Consider the following 17,319-nt stretch of genomic DNA (forward strand, 5'->3'; position numbering starts at 1 on the left):
CCATCTTAGACCCCATTTTCCATGGGTGTAATCTCACCCGTCTCCCCTATTTGAGTTACCACTTATATGATGGTAGCTCTCAAATTGTTACTCTTGCTCAGATGTATCCTAGACTGATTTATCCTCTTGCTAACTGATCTGTTTCTAACATTGCTTTCTGTACATTAAATTCCCTCAGTGTCACCAGAGTATTTTTGTTTTTAAATTCTAATAGCATGTAATTTAGAAAAAAAATATAATGTATGAACAAGCATTGTCATTAAATATGGGGGAAGACTACAAGACACCACAAAGAAGCAATTCACGAAACCCAAAATGTGGAACATTCTATAGGACAAATGATGGGGTTTCTTCAACAAATGGAAGGAAGAAGGGAAAACATGGTGGATAATTTTTTTTTTTTTTTTTTGAGACAGTCTCCCTCTGTTGCTCAAGCCTCCCAGGTTCAAGCGATTCTCCTGCCTCAGCCTCCCAAGCAGCTGGGATTACAGGCATGCATCACCACACCCAACTAGTTTTGTATTTTGAGTAGAGACAGGGTTTCGCCATGTTGGTCATGCTGGTCTCAAACTCCTGACCTCAGGTGATCCACCCACCTCAGCCTCCCAAAGTGCTGGGATTATAGGCGTGAGCCTCTGCGCTCGGCCAATAAAAATAAATTTAAGTGACAACCAAAATGCAACATATAAATCTTGTTTGAATCCTCACTCAATCCAGCAATAAAAAGGAATATTTGGAACTATTGGGAAATTTAAATATGGACTAGGTGTGAAGTAAGGAATTATTACAGATTTTCATAGCTGTAATAAAAGCATCATGATTATGTAAAAAAAAGACTATATGTTAGAAATGCATACTGGTATGTAAATGAGATGAGATTGAACAAATGTTAGTAATTATAACTAGCTGCTCATTATTGTTCTATATATTTGAAATTTTTCTTCATAAAAAGTAAAAAATGAGGCTGGATATGGTGGCTGACGCCTATAATCCCAGCACTTTGGGAGGCCAAGGCGGGTGGATCACAAGGTCAGGAGTTCGAGACCAGCCTGACCAACATGGTGAAACTCCATCTCTACTAAAAATATAAAATATAGCTGGGTATGGTGGTACATCTCTGTAATCCCAGCTACTCAAGAGGCTGAGGCAGAAGATACACTTGAACCTGGGAGGCAGAGGTTGCAGTGAGCCAAGATCACGCCACTGCACTCCAGCCTAGCAAGACTCTTGTCTCAAAAACAAAAACAAGTAAAAAATGAAAGGGCAGGTCAACTAAAAAGGAAAAAATAAAAATAAGGGAGAAAAAAAAAATCTTACCATCCTGGGAATTTTTGTTTACAGAACCAAAGGCTATCTGGTAAAAGTCCTTGACTCCAGCAATCAATCCTGGTAACAAGTCTGAGTTTATCTCATGCACACGTCCTCTGTTTCTCTGCAACACATATGAAGCCCTCAGATGGCTTCCTAAGGACAGGAAGTTGTGGGGGTTTGTTTTTTCTGTTTAAAGCACTGATTCTTAGCAGCACTACCCTGCAGTGAGACAGCAGAGTCATCCACTGCTGCCATCAAACCACAACTTACCAAGCTAATGGTCAAATTGCCCGTGTCCCACTAATGTTAGTAATAAAGCAGCTAACTACAATTTTAGATCAATGGAAACCCCTTGCTTGACCATAAACCCTGCGCTTCTGGGGACCATTTGTACCTTTGCCATTGTCAAAAACAAGTGATTAGCATGGCACCTGGCCCCAGTAACAACTGATGTTTAATTAATTGAACAGACATCCTTAGAGGAAAGGGGCCATTATCATTTCAGTGTCACTGAATTTGGCTTAAAAATTGTGCTAAGAAGCCGGGCTCATGGTGCCCCTGTAGTCTCAGTTGCTGGGGAGACTGAGGGAGGAGGATCCATGGAGCCAAGGAGTTCAAGGCTGCAGTGTGCTATTGAGTGCATATGAATAGCAATTGCACTCCAGCCTGGGCAATATAGCAAGACCCCACCTCTGAATAAAGAAAAATTGTGCCAAGAGATTATGGAAACAAGTTTAAGGATAACTTCCCAAAGATACTATTCCTTTTTCCAGTCACTAGGATTGTGGTTACTGGGAAAAGTTACACAGATAAAAGCAAGTGCAGGAATAATAGAAGCCCAAAGTATCAAGTTAAAGTAAGATTGGAATAGAAAAGTTGTGGTTTCCTTCAGACCCTTGTTTAACACAGTATTTTTTTTTAAAGAGCAACTTTTCCCTACTCCTCTTTTTATCCTTCCCCTTTACATTATCCTCAGTGATAGTGCTTGCTAATTCTCAGGAGTCGACAACACTGCAGAATGTTAAGGAGCCAGCAAACTCCGAACCTCTAATTCCTAAGGCTGTGTCGATGACATGTAATATACCATGTCTGTGGCATGTAATATACCAGTCCCTACATGTCCCCTCCTTTGTCTAAAAGTGAAACTTTAGTAAATGTTGACATTTAATTTTCCAGAGTGTTAATGAGTAGTTTCTAATTTTAAGCTCCTACCCCATCTTAATGTGAGAATTAGTGAAATAAATCACATTAAACCATTTTTTAATTTTGGGGGCAAAGACAGGATGAAAACATGAGGTATTGTTACTTGAATTGGTAAACACCCGGGGGAGGCAGATGTTGCAGTAAGCCGAGATCACACCCCTGCACTCCAGCCAGGGTGACAGAGCAAGACTCTGTCTCAAAATAAATAAATAAATAAAAATAAAAAACGAAAGGGCAAAAACCTTGTTTCTTGTTAAACCTTGTTTCTTGCAGGAGTTTTGAGGCCAAAGACCGTAATAAAACAAACTCAGGAGCTTATTTCAAGAGAATACTGTCCCCGTCCCATATCTGTCCTTACTACTTTGTTTTGTGTGCTATTGTAAGCTCCTCAACCATCTGACCAAGACAGTTTCAGCTATTTGGCTTTATCCATTCTCATTTAGTGTGCAATGCTATGGCTGCAACATTGTGAAATCAATTCCAAGAAGTCACAAAGCAAGAATTTGATGTGAAGGGATGTCCCTCATTTAGAGTTCCCTTCAGGATAAGATACTGGATGTTTCGTTGCAGGGAATTCTAGAGAGAAAACAATAGGAGGAGGATGAGGGATTATGAAGTTGTTGTTCTTTTTTCCCCTCTAAAGAAAACTATCAATAAAGGAACCCTGTTGACAGTGTAAAGCAGTGCTTCTCTCTGGGGCCAAGGCCAGAGCTGTGGACACCTTATCCAACTCATCCTCATCCTCTTCCTCTGATAACACCCCTACCAGTGCTGATAACGTCTTTCTCATGAGAGCCTAGAGGCCTTTAAAAAAAAAAAAAAGTGCTTGAAAGAGAAGGGGACAAAGGAACACCAGTATTAAGAAGATTTTCCAGTGTGTTTCTGGTGGTTGGTCCAGAAGGATGACTCCGTTTCTGCTTCTCATCTGCCTCTTCATCACAGGCACCTCCATGTCGCCCGTGGGTGAGTGTCATGTCAAGAACTTGGGACGATGCACTTTTTGTTGTGGCAATTTGTTATGAGGTACAGATGATTAAGAACTAGATTCCAGTACCTTAAATGCTAGCTCTAGAATTATGTAAGAAAAGTCCCTGGTAACCCTTGAAAATAGATTTCCAGAGAATTTCTGTTACAGCTTCCATGTAGCCTCTTGCCTGGACATCCAAAATTTCCATGGATCTGCCATATCCCACTGCTTTCCACTAGCTAAATATTTCCTGGAGTATGTGTAAAAAGAATTCTAACTTCTTTGTGTTCTAGGCACTTTTATAGTTCCAACTTGAAGAGAAAAAAGAGATTTTTAAAGTTGAGTGTAGAGTTGTTCTTTAATGAAGGCAAGGGACTGAAAGGTCTGTTGCCATGAGGGGCACAGATCTGGATAAACCAAACTCGTTAGTCTTTATATCAGAAAATAAGACTTTTTGCACAGATTGAGTGAATCCTAAATTGTTTCTGTCCTCAGGCTTGATGCAAAAGTGGCCAACCAGGCAAAGAAAAGTTTCAATTCCAGTTACTAACAGATTTCTCTCTTGCCTCTTTTTCTAGTAGAATATAAGTGGTAACTGGAAGAGCAGGTGGGAGGTGAGATGGAGAGAACCATCCTTCTTGACACTTTTGAGTAGCTCGGTATTTAGTTGATCCTGATTTATTTTTTCATGGTAACTTGGGCCTTGCTCTAGCACCTTAAAGGATACACATTAAAAATAGGCTTGGGGCTGGACGCAGTGGCTCATACCTATAACCCCAGCACTTTGGAAGGGCAAGGCTGGTGGATCACCTGAGGTCAGGAGTTCGAGACCAGCCTGGCCAACATGGTGAAACCCCATCTCTGCTAAAAATATCAAACCAAAAAAAAATTATCTGGGCATGGCGTTGCATGCCTGTCATTCCAGCTACTTGGGAGGCTGAGCGGGGAGAATCACTTGAACCCGGAATGTGGAGGTTGCCCTGAGCCGAGATCGCACCACTGCACTCCAGCCTGGGCAACACAGGGAGACTCCATCTCAAAAAAAAAAATAAAATAAAATGACTTGAGATCCTAAGGAGACCTGACACCTAAATGTAATGTGGGATCCTGGATGGGATCCCAGAACAGAAAGATATAGGTAGAAACTAAGGAAGTCTGAATAAATGTGAACATGAGTTAATAAGTTATCAGCAGTGGTTCATTAATGCAACGAAGGTACCATACTAACGTATGGCTAAAGGTAATGTGCCATAACAAGGGACGCTGGGTGTGGCATATATGGCATCTCTTTGTCTATCATCTCAACTATGCTGTAAATCCAAAACTGTTCAAAAAATATGCTGGAGCTACCTGTCATTAATCACCTCATATCTGCTGCCAATAACCCAAGGGTCGCTCAGAAAGTTGTCCTCCCAAAAATCTCCGCTCCCCTTTCTTTCCACCCTTCTCCTTACCTATTCTCCCTCTAGTACCTCCTGTATCCCCCATTCTTTCCATTACCCTCACCTTTCCCAGACTTTTCTCTCCCACCCCCAGCACACAGCACGTCAAGGATGGTATTTAGCTCAATGACAGAAGCAAGATAAACAGGGAATTTTAGGGGCTGGGGTTGGTGCTTGCCCTGGGAGGAGGGGGGAAGTGAGAGAAGAGGGAAAACGAGGAATGGGAAAGGGAGAAGCGAAGTAGGGTGATGAGGGAGGAGGATGAAAAAGGAGGGAGCAGGAAAGGGGGGTGCTTCCCAATCAAGCTCAGGCACAGGGTTCCAGGGGGCTGAGATTCAGGGGTGGCTCTCTGTAGGACCTGGAGGGTTGGAGGACACAGCCTTGGGGCGAAAGGGTGGGGATGCAGACATCAGTTCTCTGCCCTTGGCCCTGCGTGGTCCTGGTGGAATAAGCCAGAGGGACCAGGCTATTAGATTAGACTGCTGCCTTCAAAGGGGGTACAGTGGGATGGGTACATTTAATGTCAGAAAGTATTGGATGGTTAACTTTTAAAAACATATATGTATTATTTAGTTAGGTTACAGAAAATAGTAGATAAATTTCTCCTCCTCATGCCTTATCTCCTCTACAGCACGGAAGGAAGTGAACTTTTAGTAAACAGCCCAAGAAATGACATTTAACTTGAAGGAAAAACTTTATAAATCAGGAAATAGTTACTGAGAGAGGTTTAGGAGTTTCTTCAGAAGCCACTAAAAGTTGAGTATCTAACCATTTCTTATAAAATTAGAGACAGGGAGAAGAACCAAATATTTCTGTGACTCTATAATCACCTGTGAAGTTGCTCTGGAAACCTTGCTTGTAAGAAAAAGCCACAGCTGGGAGGGCAGAGGAAGAAATTTGTCCCTTTTGAGGGGAGAGAGAATCAGAGGATATTTCTTCCCCTTAAAGGCTTGTGATGCAGGGCTCAGCTGAGATACATAAGGGACATTTTAAAGAAAGTGGGTTGCTTTCCAGAAAATGCAATATCCCACTTTTTTCTTGTCTCAAATTGCCATGTTTTCTTGGGGGCCATGAGCAATGGGCTGCACCTTTCTCTACATGTGACTGAAGTTTAGAGAGTAAACTTAACTTTGAAATGTGGATAATGTAGATTAGAAAAATCTGAAGTATTTTCTAGACAAGTTAGATTTAGTGATCATGGCCCATTCATATTTAATTGTTGTGTACTATTTGCTAATACGGAATTCCCTGCCCACAAAATGTATTGGCCCTAATGTGAATTCCTTGCCTATGGTATCAGTTACGTAAGTCAACCTCTGCGCATTAAGAAGGATAATATAGTACTCTCTGGCCAATGCTCCTTTCTAGAATTTCTTAGTTTCATAGATTCCTCTAAGGACAATTTACCTACATTAATTCATTAATTAGTTTCCCTGGAGTTAAGGGAAGCAATGAGAATATTGGAGATATTGGTGTCTTTAGTCATTAAAATGTTGTTTTTCTTTCTTTCTTTCTATCTATCTATCTATCTATCTATCTATCTATCTATCTATCTATCTATTTGAGATGGAGTTTCATTCTTATTGCCCAGGCTGGAGTGCAATGGCATGGTCTCGGCTCACTGCAACCTCCAACCTCTCGAGTTCAAGTGATTCTCCTGCCTCAGCCTCCCAAGTAGCTGGGATTACAGGCACGTGCCACCATGCCTGGCTAATTTTTGTATTTTTAGTAGAGACTGGGTTTCACCATGTTGACCAGGCTGGTCTTGAGCTCCTGACCTCAGGTGATCTACCTGCCTTGGCCTCCCAAAGTGTTGGGATTACAGGCGTGAGCCACCATGCCCGACCAGAATGTTATTTTTCAAAGTCTTCACAACATGTAATGAAATATTTTGGATGAGATATTTGTCCTTGTAATTTATGCACTAAAAATATATGCCTAAAAAACTTTGCTGTATAACAGCTAGGATAATAATGTCATGGTTAACTGTGAATACACAGGATTCTTGATATTTTCAATAAGCTGGTAGAATATATACCAGAATTTACTTTGAGAATATTCCTAGTAACTACATGCTCTTATACTGTGTATTTCAAAGTAGGTAACACGTGCCTGAGGTCTTTTCCTTTTCAGTGGAATGAGCTTTACACGTTCCTTATCAAGTCAAACTTTCTAATAATGCAAAATTTCACCTATAATCTTCTTTACAAATGGCCAGCCGAATACTGTTTTGAAAATTTCCAAGGATTGGAAGCTAACTGCACTGTGACACAGCCTCTCCTATGACTGGATAACTGAAGTGAAATGTGCTTTCCTACTATTTGTTCTTGTTCTTGTAACAGAATAGCTAATTTCTCTTCCACAAGCCTATTTCAGATTTTTTAAAACCAATATGCATTTTCTTCAGTCTTCTTTTTCCCAAACCATGATTCTCAACTTCTCCAGTAATTAATTTTTAGGACCCCTTCTAAGTCCGATCAACTTTCTCTGAACAAGTTTGTCAATTACTTTTACAAAATACAGTCTCTGGCTGAGAGCTGGGTTCATGCCTGTAATCCCAGCACTTTGGGAGGCTGAGGCAGGAGGATCACTTGAGCCCAGGAGTTCAGGACCAGCCTGGGCAAGATGGCGAAACTCTGTCTCTACCAAAAAAAAAAAAGAAAACAAAAATTAGCCAGGTGTGGTGGCATGGGCCTGTGGTCCCAGCTACTTCAGAGGCTGAGTGGGGAGGATCGCTTGAGCCCAGGAGGCAGAGGTTGCAGTAAGCCATGATTATACCACTGCACTCCAGCCTGGGTGACAGAGCCAGACCCTATCTCAAAAACAAACAATAACAATAATAATACAATCTCCAGTTATGAATGAAATACTCAGAGTATGGTCTGACTCATTCAGAGTTCAGTGAGTCTTTAATCCTAACCTCCCTTGGTCTGAATAACTATCCTTCTATCAAATAATTTCTCTGGATAAAAATTTAATTCAATGCTAACACTAAACTTGAGGTTTGAAATGCTTTTGAAATAGGCATTTATGCAACATGTTTAAATCAACTTGAGGAACCTTAAACAGCTATTTTTGGGGACCTTAACTAATTTGTCTCTTGAATTCAAAATGTTCAAATGCAAGACCAAGAAGGTGGACTTGGGCTGTTGGTGCTGTGATTTGAAACACTCCAGGTACTCTGAGGTATCTTTTTCATTTCCAGCCCTAGATCCTTGTTCTGCTTACATCAGCCTGAATGAGCCCTGGAGGAACACTGACCACCAATTGGATGAGTCTCAAGGTCCTCCTCTGTGTGACAACCATGTGGATGGGGAGTGGTACCGCTTCACGGGCATGGCAGGAGATGCTATGCCCACCTTCTGCATACCAGAAAACCACTGTGGAACCCACGCACCTGTCTGGCTCAATGGCAGTCACCCCCTAGAAGGTGATGGCATTGTGCAACGCCAGGCTTGTGCCAGCTTCAATGGGAACTGCTGCCTCTGGAATACCACGGTGGAGGTCAAGTCTTGCCCCGGAGGCTACTATGTGTATCGTCTGACCAAGCCCAGTGTCTGCTTCCATGTCTACTGTGGTCGTGAGTACCTTCCCTGTGCTCTTCTTCTCCGCCAACAAGACCATGGGTGAAGTCCGGAAGTGCCACTTATAGGAAATGCAGTTACAGTGACAACTATATCTCAGTCTGAACAACATTGATGTGGGGCCAAAGAAACCTCTAGATTGTGATTTCTGCTATCTCAGAAGTTCTTAGAACTTCTGAAAAATTCCTGAAGAAATAGAAGGGGAAAGACGTTATGACTTTGATCAGTTCTTTTTAATTTTGTCTGAATTCCATTCAAACAAAACATTAGAAAATGAAACATTGATTTAGGTTCTCTAAATAGTGGATTTCCAGCTTTTTTGAGTATGGAGAATACCTTTTTAAGATCTCTATTTTGATTAATAGATAGGTAGTCAGACATCCATATGGTTGGATTCTGTTTAGTGTCCACTGATTTTTTTAATGATGTATAATGGGAAGAAGCACTTTATGTCAGTAATACTTTTAATTTCTGTGTTATTAATCCCATCAATGTCTGTATGCATTTTAAAAATAGAGCACTGGAAGAGTAGGACATAACACTTTCCTAGTCTATAGCTCATATATGGTGAGGTTTTAGATTTGCAGAAACTCTATGGCCACTCATGGGCCTATGGATCTGAAGTTGGGAATCACTGATCTAGATGACAGAAGTTGCCCTAGTTTTTTGTTTTTCATTGGGTTATATAAACCCTGAACAATGAGAATTCCCTCGATGGTGGCTGGAAACTCATCCCCTGGGCTGCACCTATGGGGCTCTCTCAAGAAGGAGAGGGTGAGCTGGATGCAGTGGCTCATGCCTATAGTGCCAGTTACTTGGGAAGCCAAGGTGGGAGGATTGCTTGTGCCCAGGAGTTCAATGCCAGCCTGGGCAACATAGGGAGACCATCCCCCTATCTCTAAAAAAGAATGAAAAAGAGAGTGTCCTCTGGTCTCCTCCTCTCATAAAAGATAATCTTTATCCTTCCATAGATTTTTATGACATCTGCGACGAGGACTGCCATGACAGCTGCTCAGATACCAGCGAGTGCACCTGCGCTCCAGGAACCATGCTAGGCCCTGACAGGCAGACATGCTTTGGTAAGAAACTCATCATAAGGTAGAAACAGGCTATTAGGATCAAAAAGAGAAATCAAAAACTCTTTCTGCCTCAGAGCACCATCTTTTTCCCAGTTTGTGTCTCCAAACACTTGGAATGGTGCTTGCTTTTTAGTTTATGCCTGGACTGAAAGCCCCATGCCAAATTTGTATCATGATTAGGGACAGTGGAGAATTGTGCCCTCCACTAGAGTTGCTACAGGTGGCCATGGAGCACTTGAAATGTGGCTAGTGTGACTGAAAAACTGAATTTTGATTTTATTTGATTTGAATTTTAAAACTGATGTTTGGCCAGGCGCAGTGGCTCATATCTGTAATCCCAGCACTTTGGGAGGCAGACAGATGGCTTGAACCTAGGAGTTCGAGACCAGCCTGGGAAACAAAGAAAGACTTCATCTCTACAAAAAAATATGAAAATTATCTGGGTATGATGGCATGTGCCTATAGTCCCAGTTCCTCAGGAGGCTGGGGTGGGAGGATCACTTGAGCCTGGGAGTTGAAGGTTACAATGAGCTATGGTTATACCACTGCTCTCTAGCCTAGGTGACAAAGCAAGACTGTCTCTAAAAATAGTATGTTTAATACTGGTTATATATCAAAGTGAAAATATTTTGCATATAATTGGGTTATATAAAATATATTATTAAAATTAAGTTTCTTTTTTTAAAATTTTAATGTGACTACTAAAAGATTTTAAATTAAATATATAACTTGCTTTATATTTCTGTTGGACAGCATCTGGTCTAGAATAATCTAAGGACTTACTTACTCCTCTAGCTTCACTGTTACAATTTTGGTTGTTCTGAGTAGCAAGAAATGTGAGTGAGATTGTCTATAGGAAATCCAGAGTTGTTGAATTGTGTATTATGCTGTCTATAACTGGAAGAGAACAGAGATGAAAATCTTAAGATTGAAGATCATCTCTCTTTCTCTTTAAGGTTATGAACCTTTTTGGATTCAGACTCAAATAGATTTAAAACAAATCTAGAGAGAAAGGGGAAGATTGCCCTACCCTGGTCCCCTCAAGAAGAACAGTAACAGGTCAGGATTGAGGTAGGAGATTAAGGTGAAAGGAGCAAAAAAGGCTTATTGGTTTTTGTTTATTTGTTTGTTTGTTTTTGAGACAGGGTCACACTCTGTTGCCCAGGCTGGAGTGCAGTGGTATGATCTCAGCTCACTGAAGTTTCGACATCCTGGGCCCAGGTGGCTTCTTGTTTTAGAAAAGCTTTTTCTCTTCAATCTCTTAAGTGAGCCAGGTGCAGTGACTCATGCCTGTAATCCCAGTGCTTTGGGAGGATGAAGCAAGAGGACTGCTTGAGGCCAGGAGTTTGAGACTAGCTTGGGAAACATAGTGAGAGCCCGTCTCTATAAAATAAAAATAAATTAGCCAGGTGTGGTGGCAGTAGCTGTAGTCTCAGCTGTGGTGGGAGGATTGCTTAAGCCCGGGAATTTAAGACTGCAGTGAGCGCTGATTGCGTCACTGTGCTGCAGCCTGAGTGAAAGAGCAAGACCCTGTCTCTAAAAAAAATAATAAATAAATCAATAAATAAAGCTCCTAAATGAACCCACTAACCATCCTGCGGAGCATGTTTAGGCCCTGCCATAGGAGTTGTTGGGGATCTCATGTGGTTGATTTTGAATATGTGATTTAATGCTAAATGACTGGGGGTAAGGGCAATAGTGGTTCCTGAAGTCTCCTCCTACCCTCATATATTTCTGTTCAAAAATATTTGACTTTTTTTGGTTCATTCATTTCTTTGCTTTTGTTTTAATATATCTTTTAAATAGGTAATACATTTAAGTGTTTCCCAAATTAAACAACATAAAAAGGTATACAGCAAACTGTCCAGCTCTCAGTCACCCTCTTGGCCCATTTCCCTCTTCCCCAACTCCATCCCAAGGAAGCAGTTATATTATTTTCTTATGTATGCTGCTTCCAGGGTTTCTACAGGCAGATTTGAAAATGAATACACATATATATATTAACCTGTTCTCATGCTGCTAATAAAGACATATTCAAGCCTGGATTTATAAAGGAAATTTATAAAGAGGTTTAACTGACTCACAGTTCCACATAGCTAGGGAGGCCTTACAATCATGGCAGAAGGTGAATGGGGAGCAAAGTCACTTCTTACATGGTGATAGGCAAGAGAGCTTGTTCAGGGGAACTCCCATGTATAAAACCATTAGATCTCATGAGACTTACTCACTACCATGAGAACAGTATGGGGGAAACTACACCCAGGATTCAGTTATCTCCTCCTGGCCCCACCCTTGACACATGGGGATTATTACAATTCAAGGTGAGATTTGGGTGGGGACACAGCCAAATCATATCAATATGTTTACTTATTGGTGAATTTTAAACATCAAATGTAGCATATCATACACATTTCTTCCTTAATTTATCTTAGACATGTTTGTCTATCAAAGCCCCAAGTTCCTGTGTGGGGTCTGTGGAATTTTAGGGAGATTGTGAATCCTCTGAAACTATAGACAGAGTCTTGTGTTTGTGAGCATGTGTCAATTTTCCTTTAGTTTTTATTTAAACATAATAATTTTAATGATTTGTTTTAAACTATATAATTTTTTCAGGTAGCATACAACAAAATAATATAACAGAAACTCATATACCTATATTTATAGTTCACTTTTGCTTCCTTTTTTCGTTTGTTTGTTTGTTTGCTTTTTGGTTATTTGCTTTTTTATGGAGTTTCACTCTTGTTGCCCAGGCTGGAGTGCGATGGCACAATCTCGGCTCACTGCAACCTCCACCTCCTGGGTTCAAGTGATTCTCTTGCCTCAGCCTCCCGAGTAGCTGGGATTACAGGTGCATGCCACCACGCCCAGCTAATTTTTTGTATTTTTGGTAGAGACAGCATTTCACCATGTTGGCTAGGCTGGTCTTAAACTCCTAAACTCAGGTGATCCACTTATCTCAGTCTCCCAAAGTTCTGGGATTATAGGCATGAGCCAGCACACACAGCCCTTTTTCTTTTAAATAAAATTTTGTAGATACAAGTAAAGCCATCCCATTCCATCCTGCTTTCTTCTCTCACCCTCCAGAGGTAATCATTGTTTTAAAGTTAGCATATGATCTTCTGGTCCCATTTTTATGCTTTCATTATTTATGTATGTACCTATAACAATAAATAGCATTGTTTTGTGTGTTCTCAGAATTAACATAAAAATTATACCTTACCAAGTATGTGAGATTTTCTCTAGCAGGTACCCATAAGAATGGAACCGCTGGGGCATAGAGTATCTATCTTCATTGGCTATAACAATAAACCCCCAAATAATTATGGCTTAAATAAGTAGAAGTTTATTTCTCTCTCATATTAAAAAAAAAAAAATCAGTCCAAGATAATCAGTCCAGGCTTAGAATGGTGGCTTCTAAGGGACCCACCCAAGCATAGGTGTCACCATGTCCACATCCGCGAAGGCTGTGAGCCTCTAATCATCTACTTTCCAGGCAGTATAATGAGGAAAGGGAAAGAAGGGGCCCTGATAAAGATTCTTAATATTATCAACTACATTTTGCATTTCTACAAGTTCTACGTGTTTGTTTTTGTGTGTTTTCAGTTCTGCCTTGTCTTTTTACACACTGATTTTGGTTATTATCCTTTCTTTTATCTTTTTACTAATTCTTTAAATACTTGTATTATGGATTTTTCTGGACAATTCTGTTATTTCCAGTTCAGAGCCTCCAGTTACCACGCCAACACTGTCTCACAATGGATCATTCCTCATATAAGTGTCTTGCAGCAAACCATCTTCTGTTGTGGTTGTTTTTCTGTAGGACGCCACTCTTGTCATCTGGTATCCTTGTCTGTTTAGTGTTGCCATAAAGGAATACCCAAGTCTGGGTAATTTATAAAGAAAATGGGTTTATTTGGTTTATGATGCTGCTGACTGGGAGACTGAGCATCTTGTGAGTGCCTCAGGCTGCTTCCACTCATGGAGGAAGGTGAAGGGTGCTGGCATGTGCATCTCGTGGCAAGAAAGGAAGTGAAAGTGAGAAGGGGGAGGTGGCAGCCTCCTTTTAAACATACTGAAACTAATCTAATGGAGCAAGAACTGACTCATTTCTGCAAAGATAGCACCAAGCCATTCATAGGGGATCTGCCTCCAAGACCTGAACACCTCCCATTAGCACTCACCTCCAACACTGAGATCAAATCTCAATATGAGGCCGGGCACGGTGGCTCACGCCTGTAATCCCAGCACTCTGGGAGGCTGAGGCAGGTGGATCATGTGAGAGCAGGAGTTCATGACCAGCCTGGCCAACATGGTGAAACCCTGTCTATTAAAAATACAGAAATTAGCCAGGCATGGTGGCGCATGCCTGTAATCCCAGCTACTCAGAAGGCTGAGGCAGGACAGTCTCCTGAACCTGGGAAGCAAAGGTTGCAGTGAGCTGATATCGCACCACTGCACTCCAGTCTGGGCAACAGAGACTCTGTTTCAAAAAAAAAAATCTCACTATGAGATTTGGAGAGGTCAAATATCCAAACCATAGCACGTGGTTTGAGGAAGTTTTACACAGAGCACTTTTTCAAATGCTTCTGTTGGCATCACAAATGCTTTATCAGACCAGGCCAAATTTTTCATCATTCAAGATTCACCATACCATGTGTGAAGTATAAAACCATACTTCAGGCCGGGTGTGGTGGCTCACTCCTGTAAACCCAGCACTTTGGGAGACTGAGGCAGGTAGATCACAAGGTCAGGAGTTTGAGGCCAGCCTGGCCAATATGGTGAAACCCCGTCTCTACTAAAAACACAAAAATTAGCTGGGCAAAGCAGTGGGTGTCTGTAATCCCAGCCTGTACTCGGGAGGCTGAGGCAGGAGAAGAGAATTGCTTGAACCTGGGAGGCGGAGGCTACAGTGAGCTGAGATTGTGCCACTGCACTCCAACCTGGGCAACAAGAGTGAAACTGCATCTCAAAAAAAAAAAAAACAAAAAAACATACTTCAGCCATGACAGAGCCCTGGCTTGGGGCTTCCATTGTTTGTAAAGGCTTTTCTTTCTTCTAGAGCCCTGGGCAAAATTTCCTTATTGCTTCCCTGGGCCACTGGGCAAAGTTCTTCTCCCCGTCTCATTGAGGGGATACATTTTCTGGGGTCCTAGACTTAAGCAAGGTTTCAGTCACAGCTTATCTCCTCTCCTGGGGCCAAGGTCATGCCTCCTGTCACCTCATGGGTGTGTAAACCTCAGTCCTATCTAGGTCTGTTATTCCTGAGGGCCATGACAAATTTAGCTCCCAAGCTTCCTTTTCCTTGTTTGTAGAAAGAAAGGCGTAGAATTTGCTGTCAACTGCGCATTTTTTTTTTTACCACAAGAGTCCATACCCTTCATCAGATTCTTTAAAAGGTTAGCAATCATTGCTTAAGTAGAATGTGAGAATATACTAATTTAAAAAACAGATTTTGAGGGCAATTGTTCATGTTATAAAAGAAAATTGCCTCATAAAATATTTTATCAGCTATTTCCTTCTGTAATGTAAGCTCCTTTCATGACTTAAAACAATTTACTTTGTAAGTTCGTATTTATTTAGCAACTTCTCAGGAACTCATTGGAGAAAGTGAAATTACCAAAACAAATACAGTAAGTAGGTGTACCCAGGACACAAAAGGAACTTCATTTTCCCATAGTTTTTCCCTGAAGAGAAGGGAATTGGCAAGCAATTAGGTACCTTCCAGTCAGCAAAGGGCAGATGGACCAATAACATGGTTCAGGAGATCAGGTGGATGGAAGTGATGATATTGGATCACAGGGGAGCTGGGTGGTGGAAGGTGCATCAACAGGACCTGAAAAGATGTGGAAATTCTGTCCAGGGGCGTGGGAAAAGGCTGAGTCACTCAGTAGTATGGAAACAGTATGGTTTCTCTTCTGCAGATGAAAATGAATGTGAGCAAAACAATGGTGGCTGCAGTGAGATCTGTGTGAACCTCAAAAACTCCTACCGCTGTGAGTGTGGGGTTGGCCGTGTGCTAAGAAGTGATGGCAAGACTTGTGAAGGTGAGAATGGGCAAGAAGGGACACAAATCGAGAGCTCAAGGGAAGCCACTGGCTTATTCTCTGATATTCAGGAAACTGTCTTAGAGCCTGAAGAGAGCAACAGTTTGGCTGTGCAAAGAAATGAAATAAGCGGTTCATCAACATTGAGAATGCTCACACGGTGGACAGAATTCAGTGCTGATTTTGTCTCTAGGATTTAACAGGAGGGAATTTTGCAAGAGGCAGAAAACCACATTTTTATATGAGAAATAAAAATAGGGTGTTCTGGCCAGGTGCCTGAAATCACAGCACTTTGGGAGACTGAGAAGTTTGAGACCAGCCTGGGCAACATAGTAAGACACTATCTCTACAAAAAATTAAAAAATAAAAATTACCTCAGCATGGTGGTGCATGCTTGTAGTCCCAGCCACTCAGAAGGCTGAGGTGGTAGGATTACTCAAGCCCAAGAGTTTGAGGCTGCAGTGAGCTATGATTGCACTACTGCACTCCAGCCTGGGCAACAGATAGAAAAGATCTCAAAAAAAAAAAAGAAAGGAGTGGGGATATTCAGTATTTCTCAAACTTGAAAATGTGCCTACAGATCACTTAGGATCTTGTCCAAATGCAGATTCTGATTTAGTAGGTCTGAGATCAGGTCAAGATATTACATTTCTAAACTTCTAGGAGTTACCTATGCTGCTGGTCCAAGGAGCACACCTGGACTGGCCAGGTAATAGAGGCAGTAGCATAACCACTGGCCAACAGCTGTGCTTCCCAAACTTCCCTGCTGCTGAGAAGCACCTGGGGGCTTCTACGCTTAGCCCCTCCCAACCCTCTCCTGGAGCCTCTGCTTCAGAGGAGCTAAAGTGGGGCCTTGGGGTTTGTGTTTTTAAGCAAGTTCCACAGGTGATTTTTATCATCTTGGAAATTTGAGAAACTGGTTTACATGAACCATTTCCTCTCCTCCCTATATGCTTTGTGTTTATGGAAGATGAATACAGTTTGGGGTGATAAATTAAAAAATCTATTTTAATTATTTTATTTTACTCTTAGATCTATTTTTAATAGCAGACATTTTATAGGACTTTATACATTTTATGTAACTAATAACAAAAAAGAACTCATAATGTATATCAAATAATTGAAATGGAAATGCCTACCATTATTATATGAAACTTAGATAATATCCCTTCTCTAAGGCACATTTACCCTTGGAAATTGTCACTACTAAAATTCCATCACTTCGGCCAGGCACGGTGGCTCGTGCCTGTAATCCCAGCACTTTGGGAGGCTGAGGCAGGTGGATCACTTGAAGTCAGGAGTTTGTGACCAGCCTGGCCAACATGGTGAAACCCCATCTTTACTAAAAATACAAAAATTAGCCAGGCATGGTAGCAGGCACCTGTAATCTCAACTACTCGGGAGGCTGAGGCAGGAGGATCGCTTAAACCTGGGAGGTGGAGGTTACGGTGAACCAAGATTGCGCCATTGCACTCCAGCTTGGGCAACAAGAGCAAAACTCTGTCTCAAAAAATAACAATAATAATAAAATAAAATAAAAATACTACCCCAAAAGGAAAAATTATGGCTAGTGCCCACATTTTATTTCATGCAACAAACTTTGCATTATTAACTGAGAGACCATTAACCAGAATATTAAATTACTGTTCCTTATAATAAGACTAAATGTATTTTAAACTTTATTGAATA

The 17,319-nt window shown here is 41.3% G+C and overlaps 1 protein-coding gene across 3 annotated transcripts in view; it reads left to right on the top strand.

Moving 5' to 3' along the window:
- The first annotated feature begins 1,246 nt into the window (after positions 1–1,246).
- OIT3 (oncoprotein induced transcript 3) overlaps positions 1,247–17,319 on the top strand; it is a 40,686-nt gene continuing 24,613 nt past the window's right edge. For all 3 annotated transcript variants that reach the window (XR_004262184.1, XM_032256314.1, XM_032256316.1), the window contains exons 1-4: positions 1,247–3,477; positions 8,129–8,503; positions 9,479–9,586; positions 15,508–15,630. Coding sequence is in view for 2 of the 3 variants with exons in the window: in XM_032256314.1 (XP_032112205.1) it covers positions 3,417–3,477; positions 8,129–8,503; positions 9,479–9,586; positions 15,508–15,630 (667 nt within the window). In the remaining variant the exon portion in view is untranslated. The remainder of the gene's footprint in view (positions 3,478–8,128; positions 8,504–9,478; positions 9,587–15,507; positions 15,631–17,319) is intronic.

This window comes from Sapajus apella, unplaced genomic scaffold, assembly GCF_009761245.1.
Source record: "Sapajus apella isolate SASKATOON/1434 unplaced genomic scaffold, GSC_monkey_1.0 scaffold94, whole genome shotgun sequence".
NCBI classification, from domain to species: domain Eukaryota; kingdom Metazoa; phylum Chordata; class Mammalia; order Primates; family Cebidae; genus Sapajus; species Sapajus apella.